Here is a 25,628-nt window from a genome sequence, read left to right as displayed (position 1 = left end):
CCCATGTAATGCGTTCCATATTCTGTAAGGCTCCAACAAGCTGCATAATGCCTGTCGGTAGGACAATTTATCTTTGAAAGATAAGCCTGCTGAGGTGAATAAAGCTCAGTTACCATGGCAACTGAGTTTAGTATGACTTGCAAAGAGTGCAAAATACATTAAAAAGTTTTTTTTTGGTTCTATATACAGTATTTATAACACAATTGTTCACTTGGGCAGCACAACAGAAGATATTAACTGAAGGGTTTGGGTTGTATGCAATACAAATATTCTGCAAAGGGTATTCTTATGTAAGTAACATTTGCTTGTTATTTTTTGTCTGGTTGTTTTTACAGAATATCTGGAGCTGCAGCAACAGTGTGGTTCTATAATCAGCTTAGCCGGGGTCCTGGTAGCACTTTGTTATTTCGTTCTACTCATGATTCTCATGATTAGTGAGGTGCCGGCCAGGGAGTATGGCAGGGTGTAGAAAGGTCTCAATCTTGAAGGATCTAAAGGACGATTTTCACATGGGCTCCTTAGTTCTGCCATTCTCTTCACAAGTTAAGATCTGGGGATTCTCGCAGCCGCACTCGTTCATCAAATAAAGTTGGACAGAATCTCAAGTTATCCTTTCATCGTTTTATTTGCAGTAATTTATAAGTGGACAATGTTTCGGGGTAAAACCCTTTCATCAGGTGCTCGAGCAAAACGTAAGCCATCTACTGCCAGAGGGGTTAGCAACGCTGTGCAATGTTTGCATGTCCCTCTGATAATCAAAGGGTTAAATTTGGTTATATTCTATTTGCACTCCTTCCTGCACACAATACATGCAGGTATAAGACAAACTGAGTTAAATGTATCACATTTTGCATCCATGTTACGCTGAGCCAATATTTATGGCTTTCCTATGAATTAATTAATGTATAGTTATTATCATTCCTGCTAGGAGGACTCACCACAGCTTGATATGTTATTTCATGCTATGATTTTAGTGTAGCCCTCTTTCCCTCTACTAAGACGGGTCTACTAATGCTGCATCTACCTGTAGGCTCACAGAGATCTGAGTCTCCGCCACCTGGAGCCTGTGGCAACAAATATATTAACTGGCAGCGCCTCCACTCGCCCAGGATCCCAATAATATGAGATGACCCCGAACAGGAAATAGTAACAACAGCTCTTGGATTATATTGATAACCTTTACTGCAGCTGTCACACAGAATAAACATAACGGTCTTATCAGCTCTATTTGAACATTTCCCACCACCGTGTATTCCCCCACCGTGTCCAATAAACCGAACCAGTTCTTTGGTCACTTGACCTCTGAGTGTCCCCAAAGAACCCTCCACCCCCCGGCTTGATCAGAGCCTGTGGGAAACCGGTATGTTGGTGCACTTATGAAATACCTTCCGGGCGCTCCAGCACCCGGGCCTGCTAACAAGTTAAAAAAAGATCCGCCGCTCCACAATGTCCACAGCGAGATCCTGGACTCCACGTGAGCGAGGGTCCTTACACAGTCCAGTAGTCTGGTCCCAGACTAGAAATATCACAGTACTCAGGGCAGCAGATGTATCCCTAACTATCACTGAATACTAAAGGCAAAGCCCCTGACTAAAGGCCTGTCCCTACAGCAACAACAAGCTGAAGGTGACTCAGGGCACTAACTGGGGCCTAGGGGGTATCTGGCCTAGTGCAGCGGGTCACTGACCCCTGCACACACACACACACCTCCTTCCCCCTCTAGTCCTCTATGCTTCCTACTTCTCTTCACAGTACCTCCCTCGAGCCCTATTTGCTGGGAGAGTCAGCTGACAGTACTGAGGCTCATGAGAATGGTAGTCCCTGCTCAGAGCCTTTGGTTCAGCTTCGTGCGCTTTACCCTGCGCGTGCGCAAATTGTCTACAGGGGCTGCCGCAACTCTCGCGCTACTGCGCATGCTCAAACCGCGCCCCAACATGGCGGCGCCCTGAGTCAGTTACCCCTGGGAGCCCCCTGCGATGCGGCCGCCCCTGCAGCTCTCCGACATCAGCGGAGGTAAGGGTAAACACAGAGCACCTGGCTACATCAGGAATACTCATGAAGAGGGATGGAGCTAAAAGCGGGACACTTGAGGTGAATGTTATTAAACAGTAGTATGGGCAAACCACCTCATAGAGACTGCAAAGTGAGGAGATTGTGACGGTGAAGGGGTAACCAGGCCATAAATAAAGGTATTATGCCCGGCTGGTTACCTCTGAGCCCTGTTTCAGGTTTCAGAGTGTCAGCTCTTCAACCTGTATATTGTAACGGCAATGAATGTAATTGTATGGCAATAAAGAATGTATGTGTCTTTTGCCTTTCCAGGACTGCTAACCAGTGGAGATTCTCAGGCTATGAGTTTCAGGGTGGAATTTGAGGTAAAAGTGTTGCCGGATTGTGTCTAGCTAGTCAGGGTCCAAAGTTGCTGGCCACCCCAAATATGTGTCCGAGAGTCGAGTCAGATTACTGGTTACATGTAGATACAGAACTCCGGACAAAGTCCTCCCTGGAAAGCAGTTACGCATCTCACCACCAGGATGCCCTGCTTCAGCACAGACCAGAAAGGTAAAAGGGGGCATAGGGATACGCGTATCCTGGGTGTAGTCAGGGGTCCCTAGTTTAGGGGGAGTTCCCCTCCCCCCCCAGTATGCCCTGAACACCAGGACCCGGTATAAGGGTTCGGAGTGTCTCCAACCATCCATAAGGTTGCGAGAGTGAAATTATTTCTAAGTCCAACTTCGGTACAATAGAAGCAACTCTGAAACTTAACCTAAGTGTTATTTGAAGCAACTTTTTAGTAAACTTCTTATAGGAAGGTCTAGGAGCTCTGAAAACGAACGTGCATTGTTTATCAGTATATCCTTGGGAACGAGGGACTTAGAAGAATTTTGTGACATTTTTATTAACATGTATACAAAGGTATATATGTTTTATGCACTGTATATGAGCTGGAGAATTTCCATGTCCCTGGTTCTGAGAGACCAGATGGCCACCAGGCTTGGTGCCACTGAGTCTGCTCGGGTCCCAGACTTGAAAGTCTCAGAGATGCCAAGGTGTTAGGGCGGGCGGAGTACCGGAGTTATACTCGAGTACCCATGTCCTGGCATGAATAAGGGCTAGACGACGACCATTTTCCAGGCCCCAGACTCTGATGAGCCTGGCCCAGTGGGTGGGTTCAATATGCTAAGTGGCAGAGGTGCCAAGTTGGCGCATGTCCTTTGCAGAATTGAAATCCGTGCCCGCCAGCTTCAGGGTACCGGCAAATCGCTGATAGGCTGGTAGAAATATTCCCATGCTGTGATTGGTTGAGGTAATCTGTGAATGGGACTGAAATCTTATAAGAAACCCAGCAGCCAATCAGGTCAGGAGATTCTAAGCACCAAAACAGCAGCGGTAAATTAAAAGATGCTCTGCGAGAGATGTCAGTGAGCCGGCTTTGGAAATTTCAAGGGGAGAATTTTTCTAAGTGCCACTTTTCAGGGCCATGTTCTCTGAATACTTTGTAGCGGTCACGGCTGGAACTGCATACGAAATAGAGAACCAGGACGTTTGGTACTCGCTCAAGGGATTTCAGCACTTCCAGAGGGGAAAGAGTGGGGGCGTCAGGAACTGCATGCCGATTTCAGTTCCAGGACGTTTCGGGCTTAGTTTTGTAGCCCAGACCCCCAGTAAGTGTGTTTCCTCTTGTTTGTTGTAATTCACTGTGTGTATGTCTGTGTCAATGGAATACATGACCATTTGTTTTACTTCTTGGTTTTGCTCAGTGATATGATCCCGGTATAAAGGTGTAATTGCCTGGTCTCCCGTGACTGAGATGTTCATGTACATCCACTGTCAAATGTACCGTACATAACAATTTCTTCAGAGAAAGGAAATACTGCACAGTTTGTAATCTTATATGTCTCTAAACTCATACTCACTTCTCATTCGCTGAACAGCAGTAAGAAAACCAGCTAAAACACTGAACTTTGTACAGGCCTCTCTCTATCTCTCAGTAGGTGGGTGAATATTTCTACCAACATTTCAAAGGTATGTTCTTGCTTATCAACAACACATAAGGATGTGCTTGCAATATTGTTGTGGAAATGTTCCCAAGAGTCATAATAAATATATCTATTTATATTATTTCTAGCTAATTCAATTCTACTATTTCCACTTAAGCTATTTCTACTTAATTCAATAAATATATCACAACTGAAATTCAATTGTTCAAATAATAATATTCTTACTATTATGACAACAAGGATTGTTGTTGAAGTGATCACTTCTCCTGACCCTACACAAGCCAACAAACAACCCACCTACCTGTTTTAACTTATAGCCTTACTGTACTTACCTTTTGTAAAGCACAGTAACAGATAGATAGGTATATTGCTGATTGCCGTTTTAAAAACTGTTTGTTTTCCATTTGGTTTCAGTGTTCAGATAAAGTGGTTTGTGTACAGTATGTTCAATTGATACAAGCATGCTAACATAATTTTACAGAAGTGTAAATACATTTTATAACAATGCCTTTTAAGGGATCTTATTAGTAAATCTAATGGTAATGCTGATTACAGATTGCACTATTATTCACACTTTAACCCTTTAAGTGCCCTCAGTTTATCCCCAGACAGCCTACACTCCCTGAGGAACAAATCAATTTAGATTCCTAAAAAGTTGAGGGCCGTCGTGGGGCCTCCATTTTTTCCAACACCAGTGGGACACCAAAATCATACGTCATTGCTGAAAACTCAACCAGCCATATAGCACACAATTCTGAATCCCCATGTCCCACAAACATAAAGTCGGCCAGATAGTGTCTCACCCCCACTGCCTGCACTCTTTTCTAGACAACCCATTCTAGGAAGGTGCTGAAAGTCTCGAAGTAAAAGCACAACAGGGTGCAACCGATTGGCAAGCATAAATCCACAAAGCACTGTTCACTTGCATCCCAGCAGATGGAAGCTCTGACGGTGTACCGGCAATAACCGAAAAGCAGAGTTTATGTGAGCCTTGGCCAATAGTGCACCCCGCCTGTACCTGCCCACTAATTCTGCAGCTTGATCAACTAGCATAACTCACAGAGGAAAGCTGCTTTTCTATACCGTCATTTACAGATAAACACTCCAGATAAGATAGGGGGGTTGAATTAACCAAAAGGATCCCATTTCTTTTTTTGGAACTATACACAATAGGGAAATCCCAATTAGAGAATGTCCGCGGAAATAACCGCCTCTCTACATCCTCTTTTTTGGCCTCACCTTTCTTGCTGGACCTTGCCGGTGCCTCCCTATAACCAGGAAGAAGTAACAGTATCTCCACATACTCCCCCAGCCATATCTTTTCTTTTACCTTCACCAGTAAATGGAGACCTAACGGGTTAGTGTGGCACCTGTAAGCATCTTTGAAACAAATATCCAATACTTTCCCCACCTCGGCCGCGCCTGCAGACGCTGCCGATGGAATTTACCCCCACTGCCACCACTGGGGAGGCTACCACCATATCCCTGTTTACCAACCCCAGAGGAACCAGGCTGTTAACTCCTGCCTGAGGGGTCACCACTCCCCATGCCACCGCCACCCCGCCAGTGTATCACTCCAGGCCACTATAGGGGTTGTTGAAAAAAAAACCCTAGCCCTCCTGTAATCACTCTCCTTATTGGCAGCCATATCCATTGCCCCAGCAGCACACAGACTCACACTGAAGGCCATCCCCGTTACTGACCTCTTTTTGCATCACCCGCCAGTGGCACTGGTCCCACCTGGTCTGTCTCCCTCAGGCAAAGCCCTCGCAATTTACCTTGCGACCTAGGCCCCTCTGCCCTTCCTTGTGTCCCAACTCAGTGGGGGGGCCCTGAAGCTGGGGGGGGAACAGGGGCCAAGGCCTTCCCCGTACACCCTCCCTGACACGTCCCATTGCCAGCCTCTTGTCAATTCGACCTCCTCCTTGTTCTGTGACAAATGCGCCGCTGTGCTCAGCGAAGGAGATAAGTCCTAGGACTCCGGGATGAAGGTCCCCAAGGCTGAAACACGTTGAGTGTTAGCTATTGGCAGCTACATGTGATTTTCCTGGCGTGACTCTTATTGTTTGATGCAGCGCTGATGGATTTTTTAGACCGGTTACGAGCAAACACTGGAGCCTAATCACCTAGGACTGATCCCCTTCGCTAACCTGTGACAGCTGCGTATTATTTCCCCTGCTGCCTGGGGTTATCAGTCTATGTGGAACTTACACCCATGTGTGTCTGGATTTTCCTCCAGTACTGGCACTCTGCAACTATGCAAAACCATGTTTCTGTTTGCTTGTGAACTATGACCATAGCTACTCCATGCATCTTGCTGTTCTGACTACTCATTATTTTTGGTATTTGCTGATCAGGGTATGAGTTTGGGTATTACTTTTTTCTCCCCTGTATATATTTTTTTCCCCCCCTTGGTTTAAGTTATTTTTTTGTTTATATACACTTGTGTGTATATAGGATTATTGATGTCTTACTTTTCCTTGTGCCATTAGTTACACATTATATTTTGTAGCGAGGTTTTTTTCTCCAAGGGGTTTTTTCTTTGTTCCATCTAGCTTTCTGGTGCTAATTTATATTATTTACCTGCAACATTTTTTAGACACAATTTAGTTATTGGTTCATTTATTAGCATCTATCTTGAGAGAGTCACTACCTATGTATTTTCAGCTGCCATTAGTATGTTCATGTTTTTAAGTTAGTGTTTCTTGCTGCTCTATTAATAAAATCGTGTACATTATCTGCTTTGACAGAGCATCCGGGTCTTTTTGCTGTATTCTATATTATTATTTTGGTGGTATATTATAGAGTGCTATCTAAGGGGTTTGTCTTTGTCTCTTTTGTGTGTTTTATAATTGTACTTATTCCCCAGCACCAGCAGTCTACCCTAATTATTTCATTACTGACTTTTTGGGTTTATTTTTTATACTTAATTAGTCAGTGTTATTTGGGGACTGGTTTAACCACTTACACATAGTGTGAGCAACATACTTTTTTGTGTGTTTGATATATATATACATGTATATATATATATATATATATATATATATATATATATATATATATATAGATATATATATATAGATATAGATATACAGCTCAACCCCCTTATAACGCTGTTCTTGGGTCCAAAGAATCACATCGCGTTATAAGCGGATCGCGTTAAAAATAATGTACAATTGTATGCATTGTACAATAAAGTATTTAAGATACCAATAATCGTGTTGTAAAGTACTCATAAATATGTTATAAGTGGATTCGCGTTGTAATGGATCGCGTTATAACGGGTTTGAGCTGTATATATATATATAATATATATATATATATATATATATATATATAATATATATATACTTGTTTTTTTTTTGCATCTTTGATAAAGTGCTATTTTTAGCGCAAAACACGTTAGAGTTTGCTTGTTACCACCATGATGGCGGCCTGAGAATAAAAGTTATTTTTTAATCATAGTTACTGCCTAAGCCCCAGAGTTTTTGGTACTGCTGTGCTCAGCTTTTCTCCTTCTTCTGGATTTCTTTTTGGCTACCTCCTGGCTGGACGCAAGCCTCATAGGACACTACTAACCACAATTGTGAGTACTTTTATCTTATATATAAATGAAGAGGAATACATATGCTCTAGGGGGACATGCCTATTTATAGGATACACTGAAGCACAGTTGTTATTCATCTATGACGTCTGCTGGTTCTTTAAGTATTCCACCTAAGGCATTTCCTGTATTCCTTCAATGAGCCCTGCAATCAAATTCACCTTCTAACTCACTGGTTACTAGATTATTGTCCTCTCTCCTAATAGCGACTTTTTATACATACTGTATGCATGCAAGCAATCATCCTTAAACTCAGATGCACTGATATTGTGAGATTTATTTCTCTAATTTGCTGGCTACATATATATACTTGTTTTTTTTTGCATCTTAAGAACAACTGAAAGAAGCAAAAAATTACAGAACTGAGAACTAAAATTACACTGTACAAAAGCGGGCTATTTACAAACGTGTAATGTTGCCAGTTCCAAACATCATGCACCATTTGTCTAACGCAATTCATTATTGGTTTCCCCGTCATGGTTTTTTAGATCACATTGTGAGCTTTGCTTCCTGCTGCTCTGACAGCTTCACAAATGTGTGGTTTACATTCTAAACAAGATGCATTCTATGCAGATTTACAAGTCTTCACCTGGATGGTGGAAAGAGAAGCCGGAGCGGCTGCCTCTAGAAGATGAACAAGTGCCCATGACGTACCTTGTACGTTTTAAGGACTTCTGGTGTGCCAGGGCCAATGCCGTACCAGGTACAGTATGTCATAAGGGCATTGTAAGGGTTAAGCTTGCCATTGGGACTGCCCTTTTTTTTTTTTTTTTTTTAAACACCCATTTATTAACCATTTCAATGCCAAACTGCCTAGTGGCACTTTTATTGTGGCTTATGCCTTCGCTCTAACCTGAATTGAAGAGGAAATATTCCTCTTGCATTGAGATTGCTCTTGCAGCAACCTGCGGCCCCTATCCAAATAAATATGCTGCGAAGCCGCTTTTCTGCACTATTCAAATGAATTGGACTAAAATGCAGGTTCAAACATATTGGATAGGGTCCCTGAGAAAGAAGGGCACACGGGCCACTGCGTGCCAGCTCTAATGCCAGTCTCAGAAGGGCCACTGCAAAGGGAAACGGTGCAACTTGTGAAAACAATATATATTTCCGTGTGTCACCTTCCAATAAAACCAATGAGCTCTATAAAGAACCGTACAGGATAAAAGCAAGTTAGTAAATGTTTTTAGGATATTCCACTTTGCGCAAAAATGTTGAAGGGGAATTGCACATTTTAAAAAACTGAGCAAAGTTCACGTGCTTTTCTTTCCAATACACTGGATGTTGAAATGGAAAGAGAACCCCCCATAAAAAGTGGTTCACTTTGGGGTATCACTAGAGACCGTAATAAAATGTAACTTTTATTACCATTTACACATAAAAAGAAATAATCAGAGGGTTATATTTGAAGTCTCTGCCAGAATAGAGGAGATAGCGACTGCGGGGGCAATAAAGATTGGACCAATCAAGCAGAAGAAAGTAACCAGGCCCATTCACCCCTTCCCCCCTTCCCCCTCCCCCAGATGTGTCCCCCCTGATTTTGTTTAATTCCAGAAATTGTAATGTAATGTTGTCTATGTTGAATTACAATAAATTTTAAAAAAAAAAGAATAAAATATTGCCTAGGCAGTGAGAGTAACACTGCATAGACAGAAACCCCACTGCTAAATGTGTGTACTGTATGGCTCTGAACTCACAATCTCTCTGAGATATGCTATACCTAATCTGTACCGGGAGAGAAGAGGACAGATCTGCAGGAGCAGGTAACTAATAGATAAGTGAATACAGTAGGTCAAGGCGTTTATTGGTAAGAAAAAGGGTCCAAGTGACCTATAATATAAGCCAGCATTTATTTATAGTAAAGCATTGTAGAATATTTTTCAGATTCTATTGTAGCTAGTTCACCCCAATTCCTTGTAATACATTAATTTCTATATCTTACTATGTTAAATCAGCGCTATTTAAAATCACACTATTGTAATTCATGCCTGTTCTGCAGCGTCCTCACTGCTTGTTGCCTCCTGCCTACTTCCTTCCTACAGTACTCTGATGTCAGCATGCCCTTACGCCCTACAGTCTCAAGAATCTCCCTGACGAAGCTCCATAGCAGGAGCCAAATGCGTCATGGTGCATTTCATATTGGTTTTGCACCAGTTTTGCAGCAGGGAGATTTTGATAAGATAGAAAGTTTTATTTACAGTATGTTAATTATGAGTGCTTACCCCGAATACCTTTAGGACTGGAGGCCACTGATTATGTCCACAACTTTTTACCCGGAAACACACACTGCTCATTTGCTTTTCAGATACGCAAAAAATAGTATAATTTTCGAATATAGGGCAGCCAGTGTACTTTGCAGTGTTCACAGAATAATAAAGGAATAACAAAATAAACAAAGCCCTTGCCACATAGGTCTTACAATCTTTTTAGCACCTGATTATATCATGAAGGTCTAGCACTGGATAACAATACATTTTATATATATATATATATATATATATATATATATATATATATATATATATATATATATATATATGGAACACACAATAGATGCCGCAATCAAATCACCCTTATGTGATTAAATAATCAGTTAACCAGAGGTCAAGGTAAAAGGTAACCCTCTGGTGGTGCTACCGACCCAAAGGAATAATATGACTAAAAAGGAGGGAGAGTAGGGTCAAAAAGGTGCACTCAAATGCTGAATTATGAAAAATAGAAATGGACTTTATTAACAAAGAGTATAAAAAACACAAAAGACAGACCCACACAAATCACATGTCAGATCGCTATGCGACACAACGTAAAAACATCAAAGAGGTACAATTGGTCTGATAAGAGCCAAAGCAGGGTAACAATATATCATTACAAATATAACATAACAGAACTAGGGGAAAAATATTTCTCCCCAAGTAATGTTTACTGAGATCGGCCGATCCAGAACAAGAGTAGCAATGAATATAAATGGTAAGTAGATACAGACCACAAGAAAAAGATTGGATATATATTGTAGTAAATATACATAAACCTCTTAATGATGATGAGAGATAGTTAGGCACATAGCTAGAAATACATAAAGTTGTGACCCTTAAATGTGCTGTAAATCAGCTGAATAAAGTGATGCCCAAATTGAGCTGCACATGTAAGATAAGTAGCAGCAGTGGTAGATCTATAAAGTGCACTGGTAGCGCTCATATAAAGTCCCCAGAGATACAGAGCTCAAAAATAATGAGCAGTGGTGGTGTGTGAATAACACAGGGACATACAGCACTGCTGTGTGTGGTGTGCACAAAGCACTGAGGAAATCCAGTGATAAATACCAGCGTTACTCAGTCAGGCAGCAGGAGAATCAGATGATAAAGACCAAAGTCTTGCAGTGGGACATCAGCAGTAAAACGGAGGAAAGTCTCACGCAGTATGGTAAGGCACACGGGTCACAGGATGGAGGGGTGCTGTCACAGCTCTGCTCCTACGGCCGTTTCGCCAAAAAGGCTTCTTCCGGGAGCAAGCTCATTATTTTTGAGCTCTGTATCTCTGGGGACTTTATATGAGCGCTACCAGTGCACTTTATAGATCTACCACTGCTGCTACTTATCTTACATGTGCAGCTCAATTTGGGCATCACTTTATTCAGCTGATTTACAGCACATTTAAGGGTCCCAACTTTATGTATTTCTAGCTATGTGCCTAACTATCTCTCATCATCATTAAGAGGTTTATGTATATTTACTACAATATATATCCAATCTTTTTCTTGTGGTCTGTATCTACTTACCAATTATATTCATTGCTACTCTTGTTCTGGATCGGCCGATCTCAGTAAACATTACTTGGGGAGAAATATTTTTCCCCTAGTTCTGTTATGTTATATTTGTAATGATATATTGTTACCCTGCTTTGGCTCTTATCAGACCAATTGTACCTCTTTGATGTTTTTACGCTGTGTCGCATAGCGATCTGACATGTGATTTGTGTGGGTCTGTCTTTTGTGTTTTTTATACTCTTTGTTAATAAAGTCCATTTCTATTTTTCATAATTCAGCATTTGAGTGCACCTTTTTGACCCTACTCTCCCTCCTTTTTAGTCATATATATATATATATATATACTGTATATATATATAATATATATATATATATAAAATGTCAGACAATGCATTGTAAGCCCCATTATTATCAAAGGGGTTAATGAATGCTACATTTAAAACACAGAAATAAGTGCATTAAACAAGATAATGAATGAAGATTAATAATTTAAAAAAAGTCCTACCTTTCCTGTAGGCCCACGGGTTTCATTTTAAATGGAGAGGGTCCGGCAGAAAGTGGAAGTCTAATCTCAAACGTTCCTGGACACTGTGGGTCTACAACAACATTAACAGCTTTGGGGAAATGTGCAGGGTGGACCATACTGCTTGCACTTTTAGCCTCAGACTGTGTAGGCTGAACCGGGAGAGGCGACAAGTGTATCTCTTGATTTTTTTTGTCCTGCCTCAGTGAAAACTGAATCTTTTCTTTTAATCTGTAGAGAACCTACGGAGATAGAAAGTAAAGAGTATGTTCAATTTTCTCCTCCTACTGTATAAACAAAGCAAAGCAAACAAAACAAATAATCAAAGCTGTGTATTCATGAAATTCCTATAGTTTGTGTGAGACCTTCACAATTTGTCGTGGGAGGTTTGTATTTTTTTCCCTCGTGTGAGGTTAGATTTTTTGTTTCCGTTTCTAAAATCCGGCTGTAATCTTCATGTCACATGGTCGATTCTGAAGAGTTCCACATAAGATTCAGACAGTGGCCAATAGGTACAGTGGTGGATTTAACACTTTGCCGCCCATAGGTACTTACCTTTTTGCTGCCTGGGGCCGCCTCCTCCTGCAGCAGTGGGGTGTCAAATGACACCACATGTCCATGACAACGCGATGCCAAGACACATCGAAGCATCATTTGACACCGGGATGCTGCAGAAAGAGGAGGGCTGCGCGACGGAGGTGAGAGGCCTTTACAGAGGCGACACGCTCTCCCCCAGCAATCAGTGGGGAAGAGAGCAAGGTCTCTGTATATGGGGGGAAAAGAGAGCAAAAGGAAAATGTTGCAGTCCAAGGCCCAGGCCTATCAGGCCTAATGAGAAATCAGACACTAAATACTGTATGTATGATTAAACAGCTTGTGGGTGTTTCATTCATGGCATGCTAAGGTAGAAGTAAAAGTGTGTCCCTTCAAATAGAAATACTTCCGTTGTGTCTACACTCATCAGCCACTTACTCTGTTTTATGCATGTTTCCATTACCACTGATAAAGCAGTTGTTGATTAACCAGCCTATGAGTGCAAAGTGCAACACTGGAGGATTTAACATAAGAATTCACCATAGTTAGGATTTAATATACTGTAGAAATCTGATGACTCTTTAGGAGACTTATGGCAAAAGGTATTGACTCATCATTATTTGCTGTTTTTAAAGGCATTAAAAACAACATCCACGCCAAAAAATAAAATGTTGACTTATTGAAAGAAACATTGTAATGATGTTATATACAATTAATTTAAATTGCTAACCCCTTTCATGCCAGAAAGGCCTACAATGCATTGATATCCACTGAAGACCTGAATACTGCCTCTGCTAGTAAAGGGGATAATATTAACCTTGATTTAAAGCCAACTACATAGTGTATTGTATTTTTAGTTTACATAAACTAAATTGTTACATTGCATTTAAATAAATAAGGAAAGTGTGCTGCAATACTTTGTACATTTTACTCTTTATAAACATTCAGATGCTAAGGCTGGCATATAACAATGGATGGCAAGAACAGATCCACTGAAGACAAGCTTTAAGGAGATACTGTACCTAGATTTAATGAGACCTCGTTATACTATAGAGTTAGACTAGGATAACTTCATCCACTGCAGGTTTCTGAATCTCACATTTATACACATGTTCACTGGATGGAATTTAGAACTAGATGATAATCCCAATAATACCTATTTTCAAAAAGTATACAGCCTGCAGTAAATCTGATAGGCAAATATGTCTATTGAAACAAGTGAGTTTATGTGTATCAAACTGACTTATTTAGCATACAGAAAATGACTAAAAGATGTAGCACCTGCATCAATTATAAGAATGTTGCTTACCGAGTTCCTCACATTTGATACGTTCTTAGTCAAAGGATTACACAAACTAAGACCTGGCTATTTTAACTAAAATAACATTAAGGAAAATTAAATTAAACCTTGCTCTGTACGTAAAGGATTCATAAAATCTACATATCTGCGTGAATTTGTATTTGGGACAAAATATAGATATATTACAGTACTTTACAATTAGGATAGGAGTTAGGATGGGACATCACACAAGTTATGCTCAAAACAAGGAAATAACTAAGTCCGAGCAAAGACAAAAGTATAATAGTAGCACTCAGTCTACTGCTCTAACCCTTCCCTGACAGAGAGCAGCAATGTATTACAATGCATTACAAGCCCCTCTGGCAGTGACAGGGTTTAAATTTGCTTCCATTACTGAGATAAAACATATCATTAAAAAAATAACACTAATAATCAAAAATCCCTAAAATTAAAATACACAGCTGTAAGCATTATTAAGTTTAGGTAAAATTATTTTCAGTGGCGTTCAAGAATTTCTTCTGGGAAGGATGGCTAATCCCCAATGGTTTGATATTTTTTCACATAAGGATGTTAGTGACATTTCACCCCCTTTTCTCCCTATTAATGTGCTCATGGTCTTTTGTGAGGTTTTCTTTGCTGTTTTCAGCGTACTCGTGTGCATGTAGGAGGGCAGGTATGTTTTGTAGATTGCATCCATTGTGTAGTTTGAAAACAATCGCCCACTACAAGGCAGCAGCTGTTATTCATTCAGTCCTTCCAAACCATCCAACCTACAGACAACATGTAGCTGTGGATTCCTCCCCCCACCCTCCTTCCAATCTCCCCCTCCATCTCCTCTCCCCTCTCCACCCCTCGCTCCACCACTTGCTCCTCCTCCCCCTCTCCTCTGCCCCTCTTCCAGGCCCATAACTAGCCCCTTTCTCAGGCCCATAACTACACCCCCACCCCACAGGTCCATAACTATCTCCTTCCCAATTTTATGAAATACTACCAGTGCCATGCGCTACCCCAGGGAGACAGTTTGGAGCTTAGGCAAGTTAATGCATGGCTATGAAAATGGTGTAGGAAGGAGGTTTTTTTTTTTTTTTTTAAGAGCACTAAGGCTGGGGCCATGGTACTGCAGACCGTGCAGAGGCATCCGCACGCTGAGCGAACAGACTGCCTTAATGCAGTGTTCACGTCCATGCGGCATGCGGGCGCGTCCATGCGGGAGCAGGAGGGGGCGCGCATTGCGTGAGAAATCAGTTAGACTGATTTCTCGGCGCGACAGGCCGGTCACGTGAGCGGTTCGCCCAATGAGGGTGAACCAGCTCCGTGATGTCCCTGGCACGCCCCTAGACACATCCACGGACGGCGCGCGTACCATGGCCAAAAAACGCACCTGCTTCAAGCGGGTGACGTCACAGTCGCGCACGCCTCCGCATGGGCGAAGGCACTATGGACCTGGCATGAGAGTCATTTCTGAGAGGTTGTATCTTTATGGTAGGGATGGATTGCACCTCAATCTTCTCTGCTAGAGGGAGGATGCTAAAAAGGTTGGAGGAGATTTTAAACTAGGAAAGAGAGGGGAGGGAAAGAAACAGATAACGAACTAGACAGAATAGATAGGAATGGGGAAATAGTTAGGGGTCATGGAGGTAGAATGGGGGAAAGTGTCTGTTTAGTAAACAGGGAGACACCAATATTAAATACAGATTATACTAGAAAACATCTAAAGACTAAATCCAATTGGAGTAGAAAGGAAGGAGCAGGTAACATAATAGTACAGACTGAAAAACCAACCCTTAAATGCATGCTTGCTAATGCAAGAAGCCTGATAGATAAAATGGGGGAGCTTGAATTAATAGCTGCAAGGGAGCAGTATGATATCATAGGCATTACTGAAACATGGTGGGATGAATCTCATGACTGGGCAGTTAATTTAGAGGATTATTCCCTTTTTAGAAAGGATAGAGCAAATAGACGAGGAGGTTGGGTATGTTTATATGTAAACCCGGATCTAAAACCTATTATGATGGAAGATGTTTATCAAGGGAATTATGAAAATGTAGAGACCCTGTGGATAGAAATTAGCCCTGGCACTCCTACAAAGAAAATGTTTGTGGGAAAATGCTATAAACAACCAAATATCTGTGTTATAGAGGAAGCCAATATACTTTTGCACATGGAGAAGGCAGCAAAACTAGGTCATGTTTGCATAATGGGTGATTTTAATTATCCAGACATAGACTGGAGCAATGAGATTAGCATTACAACAAAACAAAACAGTTTTTTGAGGGGGTCCTAAAACAGATGACCCAAATTACTGATGAACCAACCAGGAGAGTGTCATTACTGGATTTGGTAATATCAAACAATGTAGAAGTAATAACAAATATTCAAGTCCGAGAACATTTGAGAAACAGGGATCATAACATGGTCTAATTTGAAATAAATTATCACAACACATATTGGGTGGATACAACAAAGAGTTACAATTTTAGAAAGGCAAATTTTAATAAACTAAGAATAATCTTCAAGGAATACATTGGAATTATGATTTTGCAGGTAAAATTGTGGAAAATAAATGTACAGTCTTTAAAACATTGTTAGAAAAAGACACTTATCAGTGTATACCCTTGGGCAATAAATATAAAAGAAACAAGTCTAAACCAATCTGGCTAAATAACAGGTAGGGGTGGAAAGGGAAAAGAAGAGGCAGGCTTTTAGATTATATGGGGCCTATTATCTCGATTACCTGTGATAGCAAAAATCCCAAAACGGGCGAGTAGCCGGCGACGTGACGATCGCCTTTCTCAAAATGGCTCACCCAGCGATTTGTTCCAGGTGCAGAGAGAGCTGCACAGAGAGAGCCGCCTCTCCTGCACATATATCACCAGCGATCACAATATTTGAATATACATTTTAATACATGCAGATGAGAAAGGGGTCTCCGGAGTAGAACTGCGCTGATTTAAGGTCCGGGGATCCCCTGCTTCCCGAGATACAGGCCCCATAGTGGGGTGCCAGTATCTCCTATGCATTTAAATGCCTTGTGTCACGTGACCATGGGAATAAAATGCATTGGAGATACCGGCAACCAATAACAAGGTCTGTATCTTAGCTAGCCGCTAAGGCAATGAAGGGGTTAACCACCAGGACCCCTTTTATTGTGGATAGCAGGTATGAGTGAAGGTGGTATTTGGCCCTTGATGGGTGTTTAGGCCTTGCGGGGGGGTGGGGGGTTCGGGTGGAGTTAACCCTTCATAACCTTAGCAGTTAATACCACTAAGGTAATGAAAGGGTTAACCCCTCTTGCTACCACCTGGTAGTCCTAAACATCCATCCTTGGGGATACTACCCCCTTAACCCAATCCCAATCCCTGTACTCACAATAAACAAAAATACACACAACAACCCTAATACCCACCTCCTCTACCCCTAACAACCATCCAACAATACAGTACAGTAATGGACAAAATTACTATTATCCACATATGGAGTATGGATAATATCTCATTTGCCCATTCAAAATCAAACATTAGGCAGCCAGCATAAATAAAGTAAAATAAACTTTCTATTTACCCCTGCCATCATGCCAACCTCGTCAGCATACTCCAGGTCTATGTCCTCCATTGCCAGCAAGAGTACATGAAAAAAATACAATCTAATGGCCCCTAACCCCTTAATCACCTTAGCAATTAATAACTGCTATAGTAATTAAGTGGTTAACCCACCCTCCCCCGCTACCCACCCGGGAGGCCTAACCACCCCCCCTGGCCCACTATACCCACCCTGTAACCATTGATTGGCACAGTGGTATATCATACCGATTTAATATGGACATGATAAGCCACTATAGCACTCAATGGTCAACCTAATAAAAATCATTAAGGCCAGAAATACACAATAATAAAGGAAATACACAAGCACCTAAACACCCCAACAATAAAAAAACAAAAATTCTAATAGTACACATAAATAACATTTATCTATCACCAAAACTGCAAAAGAATAAAAAATTATGAGATGTGAGTTGCCCACTTATCGAGGCTTACAGAATAGCAGTAGGCCTCGATAAGTGGATTATGAAGACTTATAGAATAGGCCCCTTAAAATAAGAAGGGACGGAGGCATCAACCCTTATCAGAGTTATATGGAGTGTAAGAAAATTACAAAAGGGCACTCAAATTAGCAAAAATAGATAATGAAAAAAGGATTGCAACAGAAAGTAAAATCAACCCTAAAAGTTCTTTAAGTACCTTAGTATCAAATAAATAGAAAATAAAATATAGGTGAGAGAAGGGAAGGCAAATTATTGGAGATAAGGAAAAAACAGAGGTTTGAAACAAATTATTTGCATCTGTATTTACCAGGGAGGAATCAATTGAAAAAATACTGCTACAGGAGGAAGCCACAACCTCTATATTCATGAACAATTGCTTAACTGAGGACACAGTGCATAGGCGGTTTAACTATATAAAAGTAAATAAAGCACCTTGCCCTTATGGCATACATCCAAGAGTTCTTAAGGAGCTAAATTCAGTAATAGCCACACTATTAAATGTAATATTCCAGGACTCCATTTCCACAGGCTCAGTACCACAAGATTGGCATAAAGCAGACATTGTGCCTATATTTAAAAAGGGAGCTACTGTAGATAACAACCAGGAAATTAGAGACCTGTAAGCCTGACATGAATGGTGGGGAAAAGGAATCAGGGGAGCGTCAGTGCCTAAGGAAAAAATGTGATACTCGCATAGTGCAATATGTTAACAATACACATACACAGGCAGAGCTCTCATAAGAGCACAGTGAGGCTAGATATTAATGATCACTAAGTATCAGAAATATTAGCTGTGTATGGGCATCTCTAATGACCCATACACACAGGAACATAAATAGGAGGTAGGAATCCAAAAGAGAGACACCAATCCAATACTTAAAAAATGTAGATATTTATCCAGCATTGATAAAAATTGGAGGCTTACAGGATTCCGGAAAGGTAACAGCAAGTTTGTACACATGAAGGTTCACTCGAGTCGCGTTCTCGGGATCTCTGCACGATGCTGCTTCCTCATCCGGTCTCCGACCTGCGCTGCTTCAGGGGTCCGATACGTCACTTCCGGGTTCTTCAACTCGTATTGCGGACGCCACCGGAACTCCACAGCAGGCTCTCTCCCTCTGGATCTCACACGAGGGGTTACGCTCTACTAGTTTCGCCGTACGTAGTGACGGCTTCGTCAGGAGTGATGTTACCCCATAAAGAGATGCTATTTGTACCCTTTACTTAATGCTGACCTTTCCTCCTATTGGACAGCAAGTAAATTGGTGATTGACTACATATGTCCTCCCAATCTTCACAACACTGTTATACAATTAACCTTTAAAATACACAACAATGTTTATACACTTCAAAGTAAAATACATCTTTATTAATAAAAAACTCATTCTAAAAATTCACGAAGTGGCCTAATATACAACTGTGCTATTTTTGGAATTGTATATAAAATATATAAAAGACATAAAATCTAATAAAATCGCTCAAAATCTAACTTCTAATATATGTTGAAACGGCGATTGTTGTATCTCAAAATAAAATAGGGAAAAAAACAATTAGTTCACAATAAGTGCATTTTCAACCTCATTTTGCAGTCTAAAGCAATTTATTGTCTAAAACGATTTATTTTTACAGTTTTTTAAAGGAAAGCACTTAGCTCAAAATCCACATTAAGACCTAGTGGTACAAGTGTTTGCAAAGTGAAGATCCAGAAGCTTTCTCTTTTTTTAAGAGCAGCTTGTCTGTCTCCACCTCTCCAATGTGTCAACACTTGTTCTATAACTGTAAAAGTGAGCCCAGATGTGTCCCCATTATGTTTTTGTAAAAAATGGTTGGACAAGTGATGTGTAGTAACACCTCTCCTCACATTACCGATATGCTCAAGTATACGTATATTTATAGTTCTTGTTGTTTGGCCCACATATTGTAATCCGCATGGACAGGTGATAAGATATACCACATAATTAGATTTGCATGATAAAAGTTGTTTTATGTTGTATCTTTGCCCTGTGATATTTGACACAAAACTAAATTTATCCTCTGGTCTATATTTACATGCAGTGCATGTGGTACAACCATAAAAACCTTTGGATTTTGTTAGCCATCTGTTCCCCTCACTGGTTATTTTAGGTAGGGCACTGGGGGCTAATTTATCTTTCAATGATTTGGCTTTTCTGAAGATCACATTTGGGTTTTCAGGGACAATCTCTCCAAGCACAGGGTCATTTTTTACAATGTGCCAGTGCTTTTTAATTATTTTGGTAATCTTATCTGATTGTCTATTGTAATCTGTCATAAATGAGTACTCAAAAGTTTTATTTGATTTAACCTTCTTGTTCTTACTCAATAAATCATTTCTATCCAAATCATTGACTTTTTTAATGGCATCCTGTATGATCACATCATTGTAATCTTTTTCTAAAAACCTTTCTTGAAGAAAGACAGATTGTTTTTGAAAGGTACTTAAGTTACTACAATTCCTTTTAATGCGTCTTATCTGTCCATATGGGACATTTTGCAGCCATTTCGGATGATGACAACTTGTGGTGGATATGTAATTGTTTATATCTACACCTTTGAAGAAGGTCTCTGTTTTTATTGTCCCTTCCTCAATGAAAATAGTCAGGTCCAAGAAATTAACTTTTTCCTGACTATATTCACAATTAAATTTTAAATTGAGCAAGTTGTCATTAATATAGATAATAAACTGTTTAAGGCTTTCTTCATTACCTTTCCAGATAAACATAATATCATCTATATATCTACGCCATAGGCACAAATTCGCACCCAGCTCTGCAATAGACTAAATATGGTCTTCTTCCCATGCTCCCATAAGAAGATTTGCATAGCTGGGTGCAAATTTCGTGCCCATGGCGGTGCCACATTTTTGCAGGTAATATACCCCCTCAAACAGAAAATAATTATGTTCTAGGATGAACTTTATGCCATCTAAAATAAAGTTGGCCTGTTCATTTGGCATATCTGGATCTTTTGATAAGGCCCTATCCACAGCTTCATGTCCATCTCTATGATTTATACACGTATAGAGGGAGGTAATATCACAAGTTACTAGATAACATCCATTTTCCCATACTTGACTTTCTAAGATGCGCAAGATATCCGTTGTGTCCTTAAGATAGGAAGGAAGTTTAGTGACATATTTTTGTAAATATATGTCTATATAAGCAGATAGATGTGACGTTAAAGAGTCAATCCCCGCTATTATGGGCCTACCAGGTGGATTTGTAATACTCTTATGGAGTTTTGGTAGGTAATAAAATATGGGTCTAACAGGATTTTCTCTGTAGAGAAAGCTATATTCATCACTGTTAATGACTTCTTCTATCTTACCTCTATCTAACAGGATTTTAAGTTCTTTTAAAAAATCTACTGTTGGATCTTTTTTTAAAGGTTGGTATGTATTCACGTCACCTAGAATTCTTTTAGATTCTGTGATGTAATCATTTCTGTCTATAATTGCTACACCGCCCCCCTTATCAGCTTGTTTTATAACAACGTTGGTATCTTCTTGTAGCACTTTTGAATGGTGGGGAAGCTACTTGAAGGTATAGTATGGGAATACCTAATGGAAAACAAAATTATTAGTAATAGTCAGCATTGATTTGTAAAGGCTAGATCATGCCAAACTAACCTTATTTGTTTCTTTGTGGAGGTAAGTAGGAATTTAGACCAGGGTAATGCAGTTGATGTTGTGTACTTAGATTTTGCAGAGGCTTTTGATATGGTGCCCACCAAGAGGTTAGTGTACAAAATAAAGGAAATTTGACTCGATAATAATATTTATACGTGAAATTAAAACTGGTTGAAAGATAGACAACAGAGAGTTGTCATAAAAGGAACATTTTTTTAGGTTGGGCTAAAGTTGCGAGTGGAGTACCTCAAGGATCGGTACTGGGACCTCTGCTTTTTAATTTGTTTATTAATGACCTTGAGGTTGAAATAGAGAGCAAAGTCTCCATCTTTGCTGATGACACTAGATTGTGTAAGGAAGTAGAATCAGAGCAGGATGTAATTTCGCTCCAGAAGGACTTGGAGAGACTGGAAACTTGGGCAGGTAAATGGCAGATAAGGTTTAATACAGACAAATCTAAGGTTATGCATTTGGGAAACAAGAATAACCTGGCGACTTAAAAATTAAATGGGGCAAAATTAGGTGAATCCTTGATGGAGACGGATTTAGGAGTGTTTGTAGACAGCAGGCTTAGCAATAGTGCCCAATGTTATGCAGTAGCAGCAAAGGCAAACAAGATCTTATCTTGCATTAAACGGGCAATGGATGGAAGGGAAATATAATTAATCCACTTTATAAAGCACTAGTAAGACCATACCTTGATTATGGAGTACAGTTTGGAGCACCACTCCATAAAAAAGACATTATGGAACTTGAAAAAGTGTAGAGAAGTGCAATATAATTAATAAAGGGGTTGAAAAACTGACTTATGTGCAGAGGCTATTTAATTTAGTTTCTTTTACATTAGAAAAGAGGCATCTAAGAGGAGATTCGATACATACAAATATATTCAGGAATAATACAAGGAGCTTGCAAAAGAACTATTCATCCTAAGGGCAGTACAAATTACATGGAGTCATCCTTTATGGTTGGAGGATAGGAGATTTCACCAGCAACAAAGGAAAGCGTTCTTTACGGTAAGGGCAGGTAAAATGTTGAATCCATTACCCTTGGAGACTGTGATGGCAGATGTAATAAAACATTGCGGGGGATATTAAGAATTTTAATCAATCCGGTACTTCAAGTCTTAACATTGGTTAGAAATTGTGTTAAAGCTGCAGTTCAAGCTGACGTTTAAAAAAAATAAAAATAAATCTATATTTTTTTCCCCATTCAATATGTGCATCAATGCAATCTGCACACTGACAAGTGATTAACTAAGCTGCAGATCGATCCGTTCTCCTGTAATCGATTGCTTGCTGCGGGTTATTTAATTCCGTTCTTGCACAGCATTTTGGGCAATGTAGCCCAGAAATATTATGTGACTGGGCAGTTACTAGATACAATTGGTGCACTGCTAGAGAGAGGGCGGGCTCAAGAGCAGAACCTATCAGAAGGGGAAGGGGCTGTCACTTTAGAAATGCTTCCTACATTAGAAACATTAAAAATGTCTTTAAAACATTTTTTTGAAATGCTACAAGTATTTTTTCATAGTACAGAACTGATTTATTAAAAAAAACAAAAAAACAAAAAAACCACATGTAGGATATTGCTTAAACTGCTGCTTTAAAATACAATAATTGTTTTTATGACAGGCCAAGACCCTTCCTGTGTCTTAATTGGGGAGCTATCAGTGATGGACCACTAAAAGTGAGATATGTGTAGTTTAGAAGGCAGTGGATGACAGCCAGATCATGACAGCCTCAAAGAAAACCTTAACATTATTGAAATATCCCCTGTGCATCACAGAAAGAGGTGACAAACAGGTCCCCATTTGGTTAGAGGGCTATATTAAAAATGAGAAATTATGGGCCTGACAGCAATTCATAAGAGTAACAAATTGATATCTGTCACCGTTGCGGTTAGACAAATCAAAACATACCACACACTTCATGTATAATAGGTGAGAATAGATGTTAAGCAGTGACATTTTAGATGCAGGCGTATATGTGGAGATCACAGACGCAACCGTGAAGATGGCGTCTGTCTAAGCATTAGAGAAATTAAGTTATGAGTGTGTTTCTATAATCCATCAGACTTTTAAATGTTGCAAAAGAGGATTTTTTCTTTTAATTCGTAAAACTGTCAACCCATTGACTGATTGATTGTAGGGTTAAAGAGCTAAAAAAAAAGCCCCTGCTCCAATGCTCAAAAGGAACCCCCAGTGAGGTAAAGATGTAACCAATGTTGGTAATAAATGTCTCTTGTGATCTCAGCGGAGGTACTGTATTTTCTTCTACAATATGTCCATATGATTGCGGTCACCGTGATAATAACAGTCCTAATGTCGGGATGAATGTAGAGTGCCTGAAGCCTCGCTGGAACGTGGTTCAGTGCGCTCACTTCACCCAGCACCTTGAACTTAAATACACACAATGTCCAACTGGCTTAACTTCAAAGCACTATAATGTTGATGGTGTTTACTCACGGTACTGCTGGACGAAACTCCTGCTGTGCGTGCTCCCAATCGCTGGTAACAGAGACATGAAAAGGATCCACAATGAAAAAATGCCGGTGCACAGCAAATTCTAAAGAGGGAACGTAGTGACCAAAAAGTATTTATTGATTGGTAAAAACATGGAGTAGTACTGAAGCTGACACTAACGCTTTTCACATGTAATGTGCTTTATCAAAGAGTAATGTATCAGCACAGCGTGTGTCTTGATATAGAACCTCCTTTCAAGATCAATCTGTAAAGAACCAATTATTACTCTTGGTTAATTATTGCCCAGGTGATCATATGCAAATGTAGGAGGATGTGTCTCAAGACACACGCTGCGAAAAAACTTTGTATAATTAAACACAAAGCATATGTATATGTAATATGATGTCATATGAGAGATATCTAACCAAATAATGATATCTCATAAGGGGAAAATTAATTCCTTCCTGACTCCAAATATTGGCAATCAGATTTCTCCCTGGATCAAGATCCTTCCTGTGTTTACTTATGTGGTACATCCCTGTATACCTTTCCTTTTTGAGATAAAATATATTTATTTAAAAAATCATATATTTAGTGGTATATGTGTTCCACTAAATATATGATTTTTTAAAAATAAATATATGTTTATATACTACTGTTAGTCTTTCAAACTTTGTTTAGTTGATTATTTCTGTTTCATTGATTTTTTTATAGAAATTGTTTTAGCACTTTTGTGTGTGTTTTGTATAATATTACTTTTGTAATTATTTATGTCTTTATATTTTCAGTTAGATCATGATTTTGGGTTGATTATTTTACCGCAATTTCATTATTTGGTTAGATATCTCTCATATGACATCATATTACATATATTAATAATTACAAAGTAATATTATACAAAATACACACAAAATTGCAAAAAAAATTCTATAAAAAATTCAATGAAACAGAAATTTAATTTTCCCCTTATGAGATATCATTATTTGGTTAGATGTCTCTCATATGCCATCATATTACATATACATATGCGGTGTGTTTAATTATACAAAGTTTTTTTTTGCAGTGTGTTTCTTGAGACACATCCTCCTACATTTGCATATGTTCACCTGGGCATTAATTAACCAAGAGTAATAATTGTTTTTGTACGGATTGATCTTGAAGGGAGGTTCTATATCAAGACACACGCTGTGCTGATACATCACTCTTTCATAAAGCACTTTGCATGTGAAATGCGTTAGTGTCAGCTTCAGTACTACTCCATGTTTTTTTACCAATCAATAAATACTTTTTGGTCACTACGTTCCCTCTTTTGAATTTGCTGTGCACCGGCATTTTTTCCTTTGTGGATCCTTTACAAGTCATTGATTGATTGATTGATGACAGAGGTGGGCTTATGTTGTTTCAATAGGGAAAGGATAGTAGATCAGTCTCAACAAGGTAGTAGGAAAATCAGAATTCAACAAGAGCTGTGTTTTGGGATCAGATATGTGAGTTCTTATCTTTCCTACACCAGTGACTTCTCTGGAAACAACCTATGACGTATATACTGTATAGCGATTTCTGTTTCTGTTTTATCGTTTTATTTTCAGAAACTGGTCTGCATTTATTGTATTTATATGTTCTTATAATAATCTTTTTCTGTAACCTAAGTACTGTATTTTTATATATATTAAAATAAACCTTTTATAAGTAATGCTTTGGGCTGTGAATGAACTGTTTGCACACTTTGAAGAGAGTATTTCTATTTT

The 25,628-nt window shown here is 39.6% G+C and overlaps 1 protein-coding gene across 4 annotated transcripts in view; it reads right to left on the bottom strand.

Annotated features, from left to right (window-relative positions):
* PTPRR (protein tyrosine phosphatase receptor type R) overlaps positions 1-25,628 on the bottom strand; it is a 261,570-nt gene that overhangs the window by 73,758 nt on the left and 162,184 nt on the right. For all 4 annotated transcript variants that reach the window (XM_075600241.1, XM_075600243.1, XM_075600242.1 and 1 more), the window contains one exon: positions 11,874-12,133. In XM_075600241.1, coding sequence (XP_075456356.1) covers positions 11,874-12,133 — 260 coding nt within the window. The remainder of the gene's footprint in view (positions 1-11,873; positions 12,134-25,628) is intronic.

Source organism: Ascaphus truei, chromosome 5 (genome assembly GCF_040206685.1).
Source record: "Ascaphus truei isolate aAscTru1 chromosome 5, aAscTru1.hap1, whole genome shotgun sequence".
Lineage (NCBI taxonomy): Eukaryota > Metazoa > Chordata > Amphibia > Anura > Ascaphidae > Ascaphus > Ascaphus truei.
The sequence above is the reverse complement of the archived record's forward strand: the minus strand, read 5'-3'. Positions and strand labels throughout refer to the sequence as shown.